Below are 20,821 nucleotides of genomic sequence, written 5' to 3'. Positions count from 1 at the left end.
GTTTCTGCAGTGCTGAGCTTGGATTATCAACTACAGAGGCCCTTTGTGCCCTATTACAGGTCAGAGAAGCATCCCAATGATCACAAAGCTGAGGTGAAAGTACTACAGAGTGTTCCTTTAAGATTATTTGCTTACAACATTATGATATTACAAAAGTATTAAACACTACAGCAGATTCAGTGATTTGCCTTGTTGACTTTGTTGGTCTTGTCAAATTGATTCCTAGATATGGTCTGTGATATTAGCTGGACAGGGTGCTGACCTCTACACTTGATTTTCTATAACGCCTAAAGGGATTTCAGTGTTGGAGCTCATAAACTGATAAGTATTGGGTTCTATGAAAAATCCTGAAGCGATTCTTAGAAAGCAAGCCTGAATATCAAATATTTCCTGGAGCTGGTGGGTCATTGATATTTTTTTCATCGCTAACCTTGTGATTGTGTGATAGAGCAGTGAGTCATGGAGAAGACCACATAGGTTTCCATATCAGCTTCCATGGCGAACACTCTATAGGTAGAGGCTTTGGGCTTGTTATTCCTGAGCTAGTGACTCACCCAAACCCCCACCCCCCCAACCACACACACACAAGCATCTTCCTTAGGGATTACTCAGGCCCCTAAAAGGAAACCCTTTATTAGAAAGGAAACCAAGGTAAAGGTGCATGATTTCTAAAGTGGGTCCTATTTACATTCCAGGCCTGTCGCTAATGTCTACCTTAGCGATCTTCTCACTATTTGGACAGTTAAGTTAGACACTGAGTTCTAAATAGAGGCCAATTAAGATTAAACCATTCCAAAATGTGTGTAACAGTTAGTGACTTCCTTCATGTGTGTTGAGCACTAGTGATATTACCAACAGCTCCAAATATGCTGGTGCTTCAAATATCTCAAAAGAAGATTGTGGACCAAAGCTATAACTGTAATAACCTTTAAGGCCTTGCAGTTCTTCCTACCAAGAAAAGAAAATATTTCTCAGACCAGTTCTCGTATTCCCAGCAGTGTTTGTAATGAAGGCAGCTGCCGGTCACAGAGACCTGTGTGGACCTGCCCTGTGAGTGACCCCTTCAATGGATTTCTCTGTCTCCAGTATCCTCGGAAAACCCCTCAGCTGCCACAGAGAAGTGAGTCACCCTCATCTTCACCGTGATGGAGGTAGACCTCTTCAGAAAGCTCAGCTTTAATGTCTTTGTGATTGGCCTGCTGTTGTCAAGCAGCTTCCCTCTGAGCACTTCCATTTCAGCAACAGTGTGACGCTCCACTATGCATTTGTTTCCCTTCTAAGCTTGCAGTCTTCATTGCTTTTCTAAAGAAGCATAAAAACAAGCATGACATATTGTCATATTTGTCCTCAGCACATGATTTTTCCCCCTTTCTTTTTTTTGAGAGTAAGGCTCAATTCGGCACTCACTTGAGTTCTTATCTTCTGTGTAGCCATATGGTTGTGTCGATAAGGCTTTTATATAAAGAAGAGCTTTTTAGGCCTGAAACATTTCGGCTTCCTTTTGAAAGCCTCGTTATCAGCAGTCCTACCACACACTCCCTACGCTCACAGAGCCTCTAGAGTGTGTTTTCCTCTGTTTCTACAAGATCCTTTAGGTCCTGGTCCCTGAATGTATGTCCACATTTTTAGCATGAAGAAATTACATTTCCCCCATAGAGTTGTTGCTAAATTAGTGGATGTAATTTCAGAAGCAGGTTTTGAGTCCAACTTCTAGTTTCATTTGTGTACTTCTTTAAAAAAGGATACTGATTTACAATGTTACATCTATTTCTATATGTATATACTTTTATTCATGCTACATCAAAACATATACTCTATGTCCAAATGTTTTTAAGGAGAATTTTATAAACAATGATTTCAGCTATTTTAGGAAGCACTTAATTTCTGAGTGTTCACAGGACTGACTACACTAATGGTGGATCACAAAAGCCATTCCAGTTCATGTTATAAGTAATGGATGTGGATCTATCTCTAATCCCACAGTACTACAGCTCCTGTATACCGTTCTAGCCGACGCTTGTGCCAGATCATCCCATTTCATGTCATGCATTTCTGTGGAGATTACTCAGTCTGTGTGTGTATGTTTGGGTACACCTTACAATGGTGTCCAGTAGTTATAATGGGTGTCCAAATTAAGGTATCTCCCAGAAAACTAAGGAAATCTATTCTAAATAAAAGTGATTGAATTTAAAGGTGCACTAGTCAATTTTACTGGGCTCCTTGTCAGTGTTATTGTGGTTACCCTTCCTAGCGAACTTGTATCCAGACCAGTACACTAATTCATTAGTCAAGGCAACTTCCAGCTACCAAAGCAGGTGTACCACAATAACAAAGACAGCATTAAACTGAAGAAAAAATGCTGATACCATTGCTAAAATAACCAATTTTACTTTTTTTTTTTACAGTTAATGTGTACCACTTAGAGATAAAACGCCATAAAATCACTTATTACACCTTTAAAAGCACATATTCCCTATATACTCTGCTTCTAGACGTTCCTGTTTAGGCGGTGTTGATACAAACTGACCGGCAAAATGTGTAGTTTATATCTAGAAGGGATTGGATGGCGCGTCACGTCTCCGTTTGACCAATCCGTTGCTAAGATTTCTCAGTCTGCCACGCCCCCCAACAACGAGTCTGATTGGTGTGGCTGTTGAATTACCACCTGTTTTCGGCAAAGGTCCTGCCTTATGCGTTCAGGATTGGCTCGTAATACACGTTCACGAGCCGACTAGCCAATCATAGCGCGGTATACGGGACAAATCAACCATTCGTAGCGTAGAGGGCGGGGTTCAGTGGAAAACGGGTGGAGATAAAATAATATCGCTTCTTGTCGCACACAGTTTGAACGGGAGCTCAGGGAAAAATCACAACGAACCTCGGCTGTCAGTAGACACTGGGCTCTTTTTTATTTCAGTGTTAGGTCTATTTTAGTGCGTAAAACGGGTTTTTAAAATATTCATAATGACAAGGAGCTCTTTCAGAGTCGTTGCTGAAGCTATCACAACTATAAACGACCGTTAAAACGACAACGACAAAATGGCAAAACGAAGCACTCTCTTCATTCGAATTGTGGAGGCGAAAAATTTGCCAATTAAGGACATGTAAGTTATATATGTGTGTGTGTGTTTGTTTGTGTGTGTGTGTGTGTGTTGTGTGTATATTTCTGTTTGGGAATTCCCATGTCGTGTGAGTTGACCTGTGTTCGCTGGAATTCCTCACGAAAAAAACCTGTACTCTAATTAGACGTGAAATTTAAGAGTAAATAATTAATTGAAAATGTCCAATATTTTAACGGCACACTGCACCATAGAGGCTGGCTAAATTGAGCAGATAATAAATGTGTAATAACTCATTTTTGCCTGTTATAGTCTTTAGGAGTGAACATACACATATTCAACCTGACCTCCTCTTATGTCACTGTGCAAAAGTCAGAGACCACCCTTTAGTTATTTTACTGACAAAAAGAACACTCTACTCGTTTTCATTCAGCAGTAAAGAAAAGCAGAAATCTAACGTTTATTTTAAACAAGTTCCAGTACTAAATATAACCCCATTTATATTCCAAGCCCACTTAACTCTTTCTTACTGCTTTAATTCTGTTCAGTGACCCGTTTTCAGCTTTTTTAAATAAATCTGCAGGGATGTTTCAGTCTCAGAATCTATAATAGATGGAGATCCATCTCCAAATACTCACAGCTCCAAAGTCTTTATACCCCTCTAGACACCACTTTGAGAAGGTGATCTTTGGCTGCTATGGCCATATTATCCCATTTCATTTTGTGCTTTTCTAGTCAAACCATGTGTGTACGTTTGTGTCTACAATAGGAGCATTTTAGAGAGGCTGGATTCACCAGTTATAAGGGGTGTCTACACGCGTGTGGACAGTGTATCTCTCACAGAGCTGAGTAAATATAAATACATATAAATCTGGTGCTGAAGCTGAGCTGAGAATAAAGACTTAAGATAAAAACTGGACAGATTTGAAAGCTGCTGGATGTTTGTTGCTGCGAGTTTAAAAGCTACCTACAGTGCAGCTGCTCAGATTTATGCCTGGATTAAATATCGGAGGCAAGCTGCTCTAAGTACCACTTTGAGCTTAAAAATGTAAAGCCAGCAATGCCAGAATCTTTCAGTATTGTTTAAAATGTTCAGATTTATCTGGAGCTCTTTTAAGAGGTCTGAAGGAGGACAAATGTAATTTATTAAGCCTGATGGAATATTCAGTACATATTTCATTTGAACTGTTGGGCTGTTTCTTTTTTTAATTAGTGGTAATATGTAGGCAAATGAAATGTTATTGTTTAAAACTTTGCTCCAGGTGACAGATGATGAGTAGTAGAGTGCATTCCCCAAATAACAGTGGGCATTTGTTTTTGGGAGGAGTTTCACACCTCTGTCGGAGTGAACTGAGGTCTCCACATTTTCTTGTGGGCATGAGTAATGAAATCCATGTTTTGCCTCTCTCGCCCACAGTCTTTGTGATTGCAGAAGCCCGGGCCAAACTGCACACCCCTGCTGGAATCTATGTTCATTTCTTGCTTTGTGGGCATTGGTTATGAAATCCATATTTTTCAGATTTCGCCCACAGCCTTTGTGAGTGCAGCAAGCTGGGGCTGGTCCGGCTTTTGCTGAAGGGCCATCCAATCTTCTTGTGTTAGGAAAGAGTCTTCAGCAGGAACAGGGCTAAAAGATTTGGGGACAGTATCCATTTTTTCTGATCAATTTTGACTTTGTTACATGTGTCTGTGCATTTTCAGTGGCATTCTCTATATATCTTAGTTTTAAGGATTCTACTATTTTATTTAAAGGCCCACCCAAGTCACATTCTTTTCTGAGGGCAAATAACTGTAAAATAATTATGTTGTGGTTGAATAATTGCAGTCAGCTTAAATAATGTTTATCAGGCACATTAAAGGTCTACTCTGAATGGTTTAAGTTCAAGAACTGGGACATGAGTCCTAGGGGGCCGTGAGATTTTCCCAGTTTGTGTTGTTTGTTGTGATAATTTCACTGTACATATGTGTGTTTGTGGCGCTAAAGCTGAGGTCCAGATGTCATGTGGAGTGTTTACACTGACACCGTGGTGACTTTGCAGAGCAGAGCAGAGCTGTGACAGATTGCATTCGAGCGTCTTCACCAACAGAGCTCCTCACACATGCCCCACATTTGGGCTTCTTCGGGAAAACAGAAATGTCCTCAGTTCAATTACTCCACCCTTTCCGTCTGCAAGATGATTGCATAGCACGGAAAGAGCAGTCGATTTAAAACGGCTAAGTGATCAAAGTCAGGCACTTTTTCTATATGAGTCATCCTCACAGTGGCAATGGCAATAGCAATAATTCATTGCTTTCTGTAAGACGATTTGATTTGAAAATTCAATTTTCCTTGCCTTTTTCAGCTATAGAGACAAGATAATGAAAAAGAAATTGAAATAGTTATTGATTCTGTTAGTGGAGCACATTCTCACCCTCTGGAGTTGTAATATAGCTTCTTGACAATTGCAGTTTGTGCACTTCAGTGGGAAACTGATAGAGTTTCATGACCTGGCAGAATTTGTTTTTAGCTGAAACATCAGACACCACCTGTCTGTTTATTTACAGATACAGCAGCCTGTCAAATAAACAGTCAAGACATAAAACAGAGCCTCTTGTGAACCTTTAGGAGCAGATAGATCGTTTAGGTTTGTGGCTTGTTTGAAAAGTTCATTGGCTGGCTTTGTTAAAGCAAGGGTGGCTGGACTGTGTCATTTTTTCAGATTTAGCTGTCCAGAGGTGCACTACAATCCTATATAAAGAGAGAGAGAGAGAAAGGGTGGGAGGTGGAATGTATTGAGGGTTCATGACATATCAACAGCATATATGTTATTTGCTGAGATGTGCTTTTCTTTTCTTCGGAGCTCCTTGAAATGGCTAGCATAGTGAACAACAGCACTACTATAAAGTATTAGAAAAATATAAGTTTTCATACACGCCATCCTAAGAGCATCAAGGCGTTTGAAATCAGCCACTGCAGCAGCCTCCAGTGCAGGTTAGCAGGAATACATAATAGGAATTTGTTTATTTATTTGTATGTTTATGTTTATATATATAGTGCTTTACAGAACTGATATGTAGAAAATGATGCATTTAGCTAAAAAAAAAGATTGACATTTTTTAAGCAAGCATCAGCCGTACTGTGATTAATTTTTACACTTCTGTATTATGTTCATTTATCTTTAAACATTTATTACACTGAACTATAGCATGGCCCAGAAATTCTATATCCGTGCATCCCCAGAATGTTTGTGTGTGTGTTTGTGTGTCGCCTTCGCTATCATCTTTCTGCAGGTGCCGTGCAGATGATGGTACGTGGTTCAACTGCCAAGCCGCGTGGCTGTCTGATGTAGCACCTGATTCTGACAGACCGTTTTTTTTCTCCCGTACACTGATAACAAAAGGCAAAGATGAATCACCTTATCCACTCGCCCATTCCCCCCTCTTTACACACACACACACACACACACACACACACACACACACACACACACACACAAACCACTCGTAAGTGCTGCTACCGCTGCCAGTCATTACTCCCTGGAGGAATTCAAAGGTCTTCATTCTGACAACAGCACTCCCTCTACATACTCTCATTTGTTACTTGCTAGATGTCAGACGCTAGCTGGAATGAAAAGACTGCTACCACAAGTCCTTAATTACACTGATTGGGTTTGCAGGAATGCCACCGCAGTGGTGAAAAATATATGAAAAATGCATGGTGTTTTGAGCGACTGATTTAATAACACCCAGTATACATTATAACGCCAGCCTGACAGACAGAGCCAGTTGGACCGTGGCAGGGTGTCATGCACAGAAGAAATAATAGCATGTGTTTTGACTGGTTGAAGGAGTTTGGTGACATGCCATGGTTATCATCATTCCATTTCCTTTGTCATTTTGTTTGTATACAAAAAGACTACACCATTAGTTTGATGATTTTAATGAAGCAAACCTCCTTTTTATTTTCTGAGTACTGGAACATGAAAGCAGATTTCTGATTGAGCAATCAGCAACAGCAGTGTCTGTCAGTCTCTCTACCCGTCTGCCTCTTTGACTTTGTGGCTACCTGTCTCTCTGTCTGTCTGGAGGCTCCTTTGAACCAGTGCTCTCTAAAGGCCTCACGAGGGACGCCTTCATGTGGGCGTATACTTTAGCGTAGCTTTGACACACCAAAGGCCTCTATCCTCTACCTGTGGCATATGGGATGAAAGACAAACACAGCCCAGGAAAGAATATCTCCCTTTTATGTTAATATTTTCTTTACACGTCACCTAAATCATGACTGTGCATTAGTCAAGCTCTGGCTCAAGAACCTCTGCCTATTTGAGACAGTCGTAGAATTTCAATTAGTGCTAGGTCGGCCTGCGGTTCTGATAATACCAAGCAACGGGGCTTGTTGATGATCAATGTTTGGGTTAATAAGTTACCTGTTTGGGTGAGATATCTTATGCTTTGTGTGTAATATATTTCTATTGTTCAATTATCTCACAGAACCGGGAGCAGTGATCCATACTGCATTGTGCGAATTGATAATGAGGCCATTATAAGGTACAGTATATATATTTTTTTCTTTCTGTATTCCCTCCACATTTTATTGTAAGCCCTTATTAGGTCTTGCAACTGACCCTGCTCTGTCTCCCTAAGTCGATTATCGTAGATTTAACAGGTTTCCCTGTTAAGCCCTTTTTCATTCACTCTTCATAATTGAAATCCTGGTCATTCTGTAAGCTGCTGTAAGTAGGTAAAAACAAACGAACAGTCAAACAAAACAAAAGCAGTATGCTGCATACCAGGGTGAAATATTGTTTCATTTATCTTTTACATCTATTACTCCAACCCTCCTTTATACTGTGACCACTGGCGCAACCTCCACAAAGCCATGCGAGCCATGATTCATTGTGAATTGTGCTGAAAAGTCTATAGAGAAGGCGGAATGCATCAGTGGCTTGCTGATTTGCCTAAAACAAGTAGCGTTTTGAGTCATTTATCTCTAAAAGCTGTTTGTTTTTAGGCACAGCAGCATAAAATTAACATAATACTCCACCTAGGCACGGTACTTTAAATACGTGCAGAAATTATCACCTTTTTGTTGCTGTAAACTTTATTCAGATTAGACTATTTTATTATTGGATTATTTGTACACATTTTTCAGGGACAAAGCTGTCATTCAGACTGTGATAATTTGTAATAATTGTGTTTTCTGAGAAACAAAGATGTTCACATAATTTGGTCTTAAAATATAAAATATTACTTTTACATATATTTAGATAGCATCCATTGTAATTAGGGCTGGACAGTATTAATATTGGTTGATACAATATAATTTCAGATATTGATATGAACAGTATAAAATCCTATTGGCTTTGTCAAAATGAATATTCTTAAACTAAATTTTAAATTGAGTCCACTGTTAATGACAGATTTATTTAATGAGAGTAAATAACGTATATTGAAAAATTTAAAATGTGTTTAAAAATCATATAGTTGTTATTGAAACATTTTAAATTGCGATATGTATTGATATTGAATCATTGTACAGCCCTAATTAGAATGCTGCATTCGTGACATTCATGCATTCATGGTGGGAAATGGAAAGTTTCAAACTTTCAAGTAGGAAAAATCCATTTGAATGGCCAGCCGTCTTGTAGGTCCCACTGGGAAAGTTGAGACTTCTTTCTCCAAGCTTAGGTTCCATGATATCTATTCAAAATGAAACCACTCTGTGAGAAGTAAAAACCACAAAATACATTTGTAAAATTATTTGTAGCTTTTAAGCACAGTTTCAGGTTTTAGCTTAGATATGACTTTTGTAAGTACTGGTTGCTACTTTGACAATTGAGAGGTTAATTGGTTTCCTGCAAGATTTTCTAACCTCACTAATCTCATTTAAAACGATTTGTTTTTATATGTTAATATATTGCCCTGGTGAATTTACTATTTTATTTTTGTTGGTGTTAAATCACAGGACCAAAAAGCAAAAAGGGAACAATAGAGTGCAATATTCATTATGCGATGTTCAATATTTAGTATCGTATTAGCAGGACTAAATAATACAATGTGATAATTGACCTCCTGCACTGCTTCTGCTCATATTTTAAGAGCTTTTTATTTTCTCGCTAAGCAGTAAAACAGTTTGTCCTGATAGTTCTAGAGTTCTTCCAGGCCAGCCTATGGAGAGGAAGTTTAGCCACAAAATTGAAAAAGTAGAACTACCAAGAAAATTGTTTTTAAAAAAATGGATTCTTCAAACAATTGTATTTTCTTGTTTGAGGAACTATTTAACATGCAGTTCAAGTCACAGACTAAATATGGTGGGAAACAACAGCCAAAAATTGTTACATGCAGTAACATCTTCCAGGAAATATATGTGTGAATGTGGAAGAGACTAAATTCAACAGTGGGTAGTTCAGCCTGTAATTTTCTCAGGGGAAGAGAGAGAAGAACACAGACATGGCCAAACCCGACAGCAATACGAAATCACTGAGGGGCACTTTTAAAAGGGGACCCCCCGTCTGTATAGAGCTTATAATGGCACTGTGATATTCGTCATTGCAAACATAAATGGGTCACAAGGTAAATGTGCATATGGCTGACCTGAATCAGCGCGTTTCCTCTCATAGAACATATGGCATCCCAACAATAACCAGCAGTCTACTGTTCTGTTTTCTGCCAGCCTTGGTGGCGAGTGTTTGCACATGAGACATCTTGGACCAGAGTGTACCGAATGAAATACAAGGCTGCCTGGTTACTGTTTTACTAGTTGAATTGTGTTCTTGTATGCCGACTCACAGAATGTTTGCTGACACAATATGGTGAATATCTTACGTTTAGAATCACCCCAGTTATTGGTTTCTGTGAGTTGCACAAAGACTTCAGTCAACAGTTGTTGCAAGCCCAAGCACTATATTCAGAACATAGTCTTTTTATGGATTTGCTTGATTTGTTTATTGCACTTTTGCAAAGCTTATCTGATCTTATTCTTTAGGGGTCTGTCCCACAAGACGTAACAAACATTGATTTATTTACTCATCGCTGTCTGAGACCATATTAATCATTTTAATTAATTCATTCATTCATTATCTGTAACCGCTTATCCAATTCATGGTCGCGGTGGGTCCAGAGCCTACCTGGAATCATTGGGCGCAAGGCGGGAATACACCCTGGAGGGGGCTAATCATATTAATATCATAGAAAATCATATTAAAGATATATTTTTTAAATGTAAAATACAAAACTTTTAATGTAAATAATATAAATATTTAATATAAATATATATTTATTATTATGTAATGCTTTAACATCTTTATTATTACATTTTAAAGGGTATATATTAAGGAAAAAGTTTGGGGGTTAATGTCAGTCATGGTATGGCTTTTTTGGTCTTAAAAATATAAGCTATATTAGGGTGACCAGGCTTCCTCTTTTACCCGGACATGTCCTCTTTTTTAGGCTTAAAAAATGTCCGGGCAGAATTTCACAAACGCCTGGGATTTTGTTTTTCTTACATAGAACTTCGAGAAGCGTTTCATTCACTAACTAGACCCGCCCTCCCCTACTCCGATTGGTTCGCTTGAGTGAGAAGGGGGAGTGGATGAAGTAGCCTAAAATCTTCTGATTGGACGGTCTGACCGGAGATGTGTCCTCTTTTTCACCATCTCAGATCTGGTCACCCTAAGTTATATATATCTTTTTTTAATACCATTTACTGAAGCTTGAGCTCCGATGATACTCAAGTAATTTTGACCAAGTAAAAAAAAGGCTTTTGAACTTACCATGTACTCAATATAGTCTGTGTAGTCTACACAGCTTTCAGTGCAATTTGTCTGTACAAAAGTCACTCAAAATGTTATTGCAGTTGCTTTTACTGTTATGCTAGTGATGTCATTTATAATAAATTTTTTCATTGACTTAGACATGTCCTAATAGTTAAAAGAGTATATTAAAATTGATTGTAAATCCAATATTTGACTCAAAAATTGCTGGGTGGCACGGTGGCGCAGCAGGTAGTGTCGCAGTTACACAGCCCCAGGGACCTGGAGGTTGTGGGTTTGAGCCCCACTCCGGGTGTCTGTGAGGAGTTTGGTGTGTTCTCACTCGTGGGTTTCCTCCCACAGTCCAAAAACACATGTTGGTAGGTGGATTGATGACTTAAAAGTGTAAGAGTGTGTGTTGCCCTGTGAAGGACTGACGCCCCCTCCAGGGTGTGTTCTTGCCTTGCACCTAATGACCCACCGCGACCCTAAACTGGATAAGCTGTTACAGATAATGAATGAATGAATTTTGCTGGTGTTTAAAATACCTGAAAAAGTTTGTGGACCAGATGAAATTCTTTTTGGTCTCAGCTAGGTTTCATACATTTTTAGCACACTTAGCATATTGGAGTGACTTTCTGTTTTCCTTCTTGGAGCTTTCTCTGACAGTGACTTTTTTTCAACAACTTTCTCACTCAGGACAGCAACAATATGGAAGACGCTGTCCCCATTCTGGGGCGAGGAGTACAATGTCCATCTCCCACCTTCCTTTCACACTGTGTCCCTGTATGTGATGGATGAAGACTCTCTCAGGTCAGGATGTGTGTGTGTGTATGTGTATGTGTGTATGTGTGAAAGAGAGAGAGAGAGAGAGAGAGAGAGACGTTAAAAGCCCATCGCACTCTGCACCTTACTGGTAAAACAGCTCATTCCTTTCATCATGTTCTATCACTTCCCCTCTCATCTTGCTATTTCAAGCTAACGACTTAATATGGTAATTAACGATGCCTCATAGCTAATCAGAGATCCCTATACCGTGTAGACTGTCTAGATCTGCATTAATTATGACTAAACCACCTATTACTCGGTGCGCTCTGACACTGTGCTTTGCAGGCTTGTGAATAAGGTCACTAATTCAGGCACATACTTGCTCACAAGATTTTTAACCCTGTATGTTTTTCAGCCGCGACGATGTCATCGGCAAGGTTTCCATCAGCAAGGATGTACTCACTGCCAAACCACAAGGTAAGGCACTTACTTGAGAGAGTTCCCTCTTCTTGGGGGTTCTTCCAAGCTGCTATTTGGCAAGGCATTGATTCCTGGAGACGGTTTAGCTACTCCCACAGTGTGCATTTGAGACCAGACATCCAAAAGGCTGACATGATCACATGGCTCTGTACACCCACACATACAACCGCAGACAGTTGAAGTTTTAAATCACAGGACCGTTCTTCTTCCTCATTTGGGTATTAATTTGATACTTCCTTTTCTTTCAGTTTGTGAGCAGTACCTTATACCTACAGCCTCCGAAACCTAATCTGTGTTTGAGATTTTATTATTATAAATGTCAGGTGCCAAACCTAGGGCATCTACAGTGGAAAAAGTGAACTGTGTACATTTGTATTTGTCAGTAACACATTCTTGATGGCTACACAAACTTTCAGACCCGGAGTGTTGAATTGTCTTCTCACAGTTGAAGCGAGAGTGAAACATGATTATTTGTTCTCTCTCAAAGATGAAAGGTTTAAGTACTGTTTATTGGATGGTCACATTACTGACGGTCTGGCAGGTCTTGCGTTCATCGTTTTGTGGGGTGGGAGTGCAGGTTTTAGTCATGCATTGCCCTCTCTGAGTTGTCTCCTCCTGAGAGAACCTCACCTCTGACATGCATAAACATTAACTGATCCCAGACTTGACAGAGTCCCACCAGGGGGCTGTGAGCTGTTGGTGTTGGTGGGCTGAGTCATTGAGGGGCCGGGTGCGAGGCTGGTACTGATGTTCAGGAGTCTAAAGAGAGGGGGGACTGAGTCACAGCGCGCAGTGGGGACGGCCATTATCGGGAGTGGAGGCGAAACTTACTCACAGCAGGCTGGGGGCGATGACAAGCCTCGCTTGACTTTGCTTCAGACCCTTTGCCCTGCAGGGCACAGGTCCAGAGCTGGAAAGAATGTAAAAAAATTGTTGCGTTTTGTTGCTATTTATACATTTATTCATGTGCAGTGAATTGCTAGTGCACTGGTCTATGATCAGATGCACCAGGTGGACAGTCTCTGACTGTATCCTAACTGCTAACTGTTTTGGCGATAATCTATAGATGTATATCTATAGATGATGCGCTAAGCATGCATGTGGACTAGGGGTGGGCAATATGGCCCTAAAATAATATCACAATATTTCAGGGTATTTTGACTATAACGATATAACGAAAAAACACTGAAAAATACTTTTATTAATTTCAAGAACACACTATTGCAATAATGATATATTTATATTAATTATATTAAACTAATAATATATTTAATCTGATATCTAAATTATATGTAAGCTTTTATTTTTATACAAATTTAACAATTTCAACATTCAGAAGAAACAATAAATAAATGAGTAAACATTTGCTTATTAACCGTAACTTACAAATATTCTGACGTTGTATAAAATAACTACAGAATAGTTGCTATGCTGAGTCAGTGTGGTCTGTCTGCTTGGGTTAGAGCTCACTTTATCTTTTAAACTCTCCTTGTGGGCTTTTTGACTTTCCTTGTACTCAACCGAATGCTTCTGCTCGAGGTGGTGAAACAGATTAGTTGTGTTTGCCTGTTTTGTTGTTATAGGTTTCTTGCATATCTTACAATTACAGCGGTTTGTTGTACATCTGATATTTTATATCCAAACCACCTCTACAAAACTGACATCACTCCCATTTTGGAGCCATTTCTTTGACTGCAGAGCAAATTTCCACCGTAACTGTCGATGTGCCTAAATTACTAACTCAGTGAACGTATGGCATATTAGGCATTATTTCGTAAACAAGTCAGTGTAACGTGATTATCCCCATATTGATTTTTGTTTATCATTTAAAAATGATAGTGATATTGTTGCGCACGATACGATATCTCACAGCCCTAATGTGGACATTATGTTTTTCAGGCTGTTGATGTTCTAAATGTTAGCCAGAAATGGGTACACCTTATTTTGACCAGGGAAAATTCAATAAAAACCACAGCACATTGAGTTGTTGGTACATCAGACAGTGCATTTAAGGTAAAGAGATTTTCAGGTGGAATGCTCTCTCTCTCTCTCTCTCTCTCTCTCTCTCTCTCTCTCTCTCTCTCTCTGCCTCTCTCTCTCTCTCTCTCTCTCTGCCTCTCTCTCTCTCTCTCTCTCTCTCTCTCGCTCTCTCTTTCTCTCTCTCTTTCTCTGTCTGTCTCTGCCTCTATCTTTCTTTTTCTCTGTCTCTCTTTGGTTCTCCCTTTGCCCTTTCCCTGAAGCCTCTGCCCCTCTCTCACCCCCCCCCCTCTCGCTCTCTCTCCTTCCCTCCCTCTTTCTCTATTTCTCCACAAGGAGAGCAAACAGCTTTTGTGTGCTGGTTCTCTGTGAAGGTGCGGCGGTACCTTTTAGCGAGCAGGCCGTGATGCTGAGGGCACGGAAATAGCAGCACACTCCCCATGCCGCTGGGGTTGACAGGGTGTGAATGCATCACTCAGCTGGAGGCTGGAGCTTGAGGAGACTGGTCCTATACTCAGAAGGCTAACCTTGAGAGGAGTGAGACCTGAGGATCACATCTATATGTACACACACACACACACACACAGTGCAGGGGAACAGGGGAAAAGCTTTGTGTGACAGTGTTCAGCACAGAGGTGACACAACATCAGTGCTAATAGCATATGCTGACAGCTGGTTCACCACACAAAGTGGCGCTATGGAAACATGGGTGACCAGTGGTCCTGCTTACCGGGTGCTTTATAACAACAGCCGTGACATCATCAACCACGTGACTGTTGATGGAAAGAGTAGTAGTAATGAAAGAGGATGTGTTAGAGAATGATGTAAGTGTGGTAACACAGCAGTGATGACACTGGACGTAGCATGAGATGCAAAATGGAAAGGGTAGACATGAGTGTCTCACAGTTCTTGCAACTCTGAGTCATTGCTGGTTACTCAAAGACCACAGTTGTTAAAGGCTATGGGTAATGCCAGCCTTGATTAATCTTATTACACACATTTAAATCACATTTTAAGGCCAGTGCCAAATATGGCATGACTGAAGACATTTGCATCTTTTACACAGTGATAGAAATAAGATACCAGTTAAAAAGCTGTGCTTTCATTATGGACCGTCCTTTTAATATTTGTGTGAAGAATGAGTTAGAGTGAAAAATAACACATTGAGATTAGGAGAAATGTTTGTCTTTGTGTCCATTGTGTGTTTGGCAGGTGTAGTAGTTGATCTGGGATCAGTAGATCAAGACTAACTGACCTTGGGACATGAAAAATGGGCCATGGCGCGTGGACAGCCTGTTTGAAGCAGGGACTTTGACTCTTTAAAGGTTATCCCCCAGTGTGTGTGTGTGTGTGTGTGTGTGTTTGTGTGTGTGTTTGTGTGTCTCTGAGGGCAGGACTTCCTGCAGACCTTTTATAACTTCATAACTTCACAGCTACTTACTGTCAAACAGTGTTGTGACTGTCTTGCTTTGAAGAATGTAGAATTTCTTAAAGGTTTTTTATTTAGTCCTGTGACATTTCATTGGGCAGCTTCAGTATGACTGTCACGTTCACGCCCGCCACCACAATTGCGTAATCTAATTTTTGTCCGCATGGTCCGGTGGGCCAGATTGAGGAGAGGGCTATCACACAGCCTGTCTGGTGGTTATTATAGTGATTTTCAATCCAATTTTCTCCTCTCACTCCAGCGCAGCACATAGTAACAAACAGTATTTTTCTGTGTTTCCCCATGAGATGGTAGTCTAGATTAAATTCATTTTCTCTTCTCACTACTGCATTATTGTGTGTCTAAGACATACATTCTGTGTGACACAGGGAAGTAATGTCAGACAAGTTTCAATGGGATGTAATTGACTAAATTTGCCAGAAAATTGTCTGAACTCATTTGGGCTGTGCAGGTCGAAGCGAAACACTGGACGTGCCATTTTGGCACAAATTCCAAAATGACTTTTCATTGCTTTCAAAGCCCCAGAGTGAAATGTGAAGAATTAAAGAAACTAAGTGACAAAGTTTTGCTTGGCCAGTGCTGATTTATTTTTGTACCAGTCAATGGAGCGAAAAGGCATAATGGGCTTGTGCACACTGTGGAATACTAATGGGGCAAAGAAAACATTTCAGTAACCTTTTCTATAGTATTAAACAGAAGTCCACAACGGTGACAGCTGAAGGACCTTTACAGGTATATATGCTGAATACAGAATAGTCTTCTTTTATTTAGTAGCATCAAATGTCCTTGAGGTAACAGAGTTTATATATGCCCCCACTGACTGCATGGCAATAAGTAGCAGGGTTAAATTAGGCTCATATATCATACATATAAATATTTATTGTTTTAATTCTCTGTGCAAAATGGGCACAATACACTGACCACCCCCCCCCAACACACTTTTTTTCCATTGATGCCGTTGCACTGTATGGCACAACACACAAAGCTCCACACTCGCCTCTGCACCATAGCAGGGAGCAGCTGTTTGGTTTTGCATAAGGAGGCTTTACTGGAAGCTGTCAATCCAAAGAACTGGGGTTGTGGTTGGAATGTTTGGTTCGATAATAGTATGTCCACACAGACGTATGGCAATCTGATTTATGTCGAATTTGAAAATAAAAATCATTAGCTTTGTCTAATGGTTTTCCATACAGTATCAATATAATAAAAATGTAAGTCTCTCTCTAGCAAGCATCTCTCAGTTTCTATCTTTCGTGAACATCATTCTCAATAATGAGAAGCAGGCACGCACCTGTATGCATCCCATTCTAATAACTTAGGTGTGGAGGAGTAGTCACAGTGCCTGCCTGGCTTAGCTGGTTCTCACAAATGATTCTGAGTTATTATCTTGGTATGTCAGCTGATTTATTGACCTCATTTCTTGATTTGTTTGAATGTATTTATAAGCACTGAGCAACATTTTATAATATCTTTACCATTCATTCAGATGTGGAATTGTATTCAGAAGTGTTTTCTCTGATTTCGCTCTTCACGTGATTCTGTCTGCTATGTGTGATAATGCATTGCTGAATTCTGCAGGTCTACGATCAGGTTAAGCTGTAGAAAAAGCTTTGAAGCTGTTAATTCTATTACACTAAGCTTCTTAAATCCAGAGGGACAGAGGAAGGAAATGATATGTCAGATTTATCCTATCTTTCTGTTTCCATTGTACACTTTGTGTGTGCGTGTGTGTGTGTGTGTGTGTGTTTGTCTGTATGTGTGTGTGTCTCTACGTGAAGTTCAAAGGTGTATATTTACAGTGTATATAAGTTATATGTGTTTTTTTCCTTTTTTCACCCCCAAACTTTCCCCCAAACATTATACAAGTCCATCGTTTCTTATTGGTTCATTTTATTGTCAGTCAAACAAACCTAACCTATCCAAGTAGGCTATATATACACTAGATGTTTGATAGGTATATGCCTTTATACAAATTAAGGAATAAATGTATATATATATATATATATATATAGTATGAATGCCATGTGTTTTCGTGGAAAATTTTAACTCTTGCTCAAGGGCTCTTCAGCCATGGATATTCTTGCCGGTAGCAAGCCCGGTCCTATAACCATTAGGTCAATGCTGTCCCTGAATGCTCTATAGTTGTTTTTCACACAGAAATGCTTAGACTCAAGGTATTTACAATATTAATGTGGATGTCACAAGTATCTGGCTTTATCTCTTGATATGTAGGTCTGGATGGCTGGATGAACTTGACTGAGATAGATCCAGATGAGGAGGTTCAGGGGGAGATTCACTTGCAAATATCACTGCTGGGGGATGGAGCCATTCCTTGCAAACTGCGCTGTAGAGTTCTTGAAGCCAGGTAAGAGGCTAACATTCAAACTGAATTTAAACTGAAAGAATAAACCAAATTTACAGTGCTGGTGGATGAAAGTTTTAGGGTAACATACTGTTTATTTCTGGGAAAGTGTAACACCGTTTTACAAAGAGTGCAGAATAATTTAAAAAAACTCTGTGAGATTGTGAGAGTCCATGTAATGGTAATATTGTTTACAGATGTGGTCCTTAACCAGAAAATCTTATTTTGTTCATGTTTTGACCTCAGTGTTGGATACGGAAAACACATTGCGCAGGTCTAAAAATAACACAGACTCCAAGCAACATTGTTTATAGGTTTAGTCCAGTTCAGCCTCTTGTTCATTTGTTTTGGTTTTGTCTTTCTAGAGATCTTGCCAAAAAAGACCGCAACGGGGCGTCAGATCCATTTGTCAGAGTCAGATACAATGGCAAAGTGCATGAGAGTTCGGTATGGAAATATTCTTTGGCTGTCTTTTCATAGCTAAACCGCTGATTCATTTCTTCACTCTACTACTGTCTTTTTTGGTTGAAGCACTCATCTACTTGATATTAATTGTCCCTGAGACACACTATGATTAATTGTGAAAAAGCTTTTTTTCTTTGCTAACCGCTTAGAGGATAACAGTGGATAAATATTCCACATACTTTCCATTCATATCAATTGTCCCTTGGATGTTGTAGGTGATAAAGAAGTCCTGCTATCCGCGCTGGAACGAGACTTTTGAATTTGAGCTGGACGACTCTCTGGCTGATAACCTTCTCAGTGTGGAGGTGTGGGACTGGGACCTGGTCAGCAGAAATGACTTCCTTGGAAAGGTGCCATTTTTCATGGATCTAGTTTCTGATCCTGTCTGAATAGTCTACAATCCAGTTATTCACACAGACACAATTACCTTCCCATTATTTAAATTATGTGGACACATACACCCATAGAATATTAATGTGCGCTAGTGCCCTATCAGCTGTAATGTAATAAGAATACATTACAATGGGTAATCAGAAAACTTCTGGTGAAATAAGCACTGTGAATCTCCTGAGCTTTTCACTTTGCTCTGCTTCAGAGATTCAGTCTGGTTTCAGCGTAATTGGGAGCTGTTTCAGAGCAATCAGCTTGATCTGATGAGCTATAGGCGCAGTTCAGCTGATGACGACAACTAAATGAGCTCAGAAACACTCTTGAAATCCAGGAATGTCACATTGAATCATGATTCAGAAAGTTTTGTCGCACATTCTCTCAGGCACTTCAGAACACAGTGGTTATGCTAATTTTGTAGATAACTTAAAATATTAGAAAGAAACCCATTAGAATATTGATGTGATAATGTTATGTCTGTCTTTCTTGTTGTGTTAACTGTTTATTGCTTATAGTTTTGGAATGCAAAACAGATGATTTATGTTTGTTATATCTATTTTTATGATATTTATGTCTGCATTAAATGCATTTAAAATGTTTGGGACTTTGGATTGATTTTCATTTTATTTTTCTCTGGTGAACAGTCAGTCACATTGAATTTCCCACCCACAAATAAATGTCTTGATGATCATCTCTGGCTCGGGTTGCTTTGACATTTAATTGTCAAGTCGACTGACACTTTGGTCTCTTGTTTTCCCTCAGGTCCTGTTCAACATTAACAGGCTTCAGTCAGCTCAGCAAGAGGAGGGCTGGTTTCGTCTGGGGCCTGACAAACCCAAACACAGCCAGTATGAGTGAGTGCCTTTGATTTCATACCATTAACTCACACAGCCAACATCAACAAGTAACTGTGTCTCAGAGGTGACCCTCTGTGACGCTCTCAAGGCTCAGCTTTGGGTCAGGGTTATGGATTTTAAATGTATAGAGGTTAATGTTATGACAATCCACATACCGCTGTTTGTCCTTCGCTATGGGGGCAGGGGGGACAATGAAGCCTGTTTATTCAGCCATTGAAATAAAAAAATTAGGAATATGGGAATTTATTTGTTTATTCTTTGTCAAATAGGTATCACACAATGGTACAGAAGGAAACACATAGAGTTTAAATTGTATAATTGTATTCAAATGTGTTCAAATTAACGTATCATTAGGGATGTTCTTGGATAACTCTTGGAGTTGTCAGATGTCACATATTATAAAAACCATTGGAGATTGGAAAAAACATACAGGCCTACTACGTACAGACCATGGCCTTTCAGTAAAAGATGATGTATATTATACTGAAAATTGGCGCTGTTAAATTTTGTAGCTTTCTAACACCAATGCTACCACCTCCATAGTAACCCTTCAGCTCTGCCGTGTTAGATATTTATTTGGAAACTCTTACGGATGCTTAGAATAAGTCTGAATTTCAAAATGAATGCAAAACCCTGAATAGAGGTCCATAGCAATTTTAAATCCTGTCAGCTTGAACAGTTGAACAGATGAAACGTGTGGCCCATATTTCCATTTGTTCTGTTGAAGCTCATTTCTGTGGCTCTGGATTAAAGTTGGTGATTGGAGTGTCTGACACTCTGGCTGTGTCGTCATGCTTTGGCGCAGTCAGCTGCTCCTCTGCGTTTGTTGGCCATCCGCGAGGCTTTTGCAAACTTGTGCGCGTCTGTTCCCGTCCATGTGCTGACAGGAAGTACTAATCCTTTCCGTAGCTAAATCCTAGGATTTTTTTTTTCATTCTCTGTCTTTCTGTCTGTCTGTCTCTCTGTCTCTCTCTCTCTTCTTCTCTCTCTCTCCCACTCTCTCCCTCTCTCACACATACTCTATCTCTCTTTCGTCATGTGGATACGCAGGGTGGATTATAAAGCAGGCATGCAGAGGAGGAGTGGGATGGCAGAGCTTATGTAAAAACTCCAAGGTTTTGACCAGGACTGGAATATTGGGATTGGCCAGTGGTGATGACGATGTGTGTGTTTATGAGGTGGGATTAGGAAGAGAGAGAGTATTTTGGGGACACGTTATGTCAGTGTGACAGAGATTACAGTTTAAATCATACATACCTCAGTTTATTCGTTCCTTTGTTTGTTTGTTC

At 39.8% G+C, this 20,821-nt stretch overlaps 1 protein-coding gene across 2 annotated transcripts in view; it reads left to right on the top strand.

Annotated features, from left to right (window-relative positions):
- Nucleotides 1-2,817: 2,817 nt before the first annotated feature.
- rasa4 (RAS p21 protein activator 4) overlaps nucleotides 2,818-20,821 on the top strand; it is a 31,635-nt gene continuing 13,631 nt past the window's right edge. Inside the window, exons 1-8 of one of the 2 annotated variants that reach the window (XM_066658634.1) lie at nucleotides 2,818-3,104; nucleotides 7,530-7,586; nucleotides 11,489-11,602; nucleotides 11,973-12,034; nucleotides 17,694-17,826; nucleotides 18,189-18,270; nucleotides 18,504-18,638; nucleotides 19,438-19,529. In XM_066658634.1, coding sequence (XP_066514731.1) covers nucleotides 3,040-3,104; nucleotides 7,530-7,586; nucleotides 11,489-11,602; nucleotides 11,973-12,034; nucleotides 17,694-17,826; nucleotides 18,189-18,270; nucleotides 18,504-18,638; nucleotides 19,438-19,529 — 740 coding nt within the window. In that variant the 5' untranslated portion in view covers nucleotides 2,818-3,039. The remainder of the gene's footprint in view (nucleotides 3,105-7,529; nucleotides 7,587-11,488; nucleotides 11,603-11,972; nucleotides 12,035-17,693; nucleotides 17,827-18,188; nucleotides 18,271-18,503; nucleotides 18,639-19,437; nucleotides 19,530-20,821) is intronic. The other variant, XM_066658635.1, reaches the window with a different exon arrangement.

The sequence above is a fragment of the Hoplias malabaricus genome, chromosome 2 (genome assembly GCF_029633855.1).
Source record: "Hoplias malabaricus isolate fHopMal1 chromosome 2, fHopMal1.hap1, whole genome shotgun sequence".
Taxonomy (NCBI): Eukaryota; Metazoa; Chordata; class Actinopteri; order Characiformes; family Erythrinidae; genus Hoplias; species Hoplias malabaricus.
Note: the sequence above shows the minus strand (reverse complement) of the source record. Positions and strands in the feature narration are given on the sequence as shown.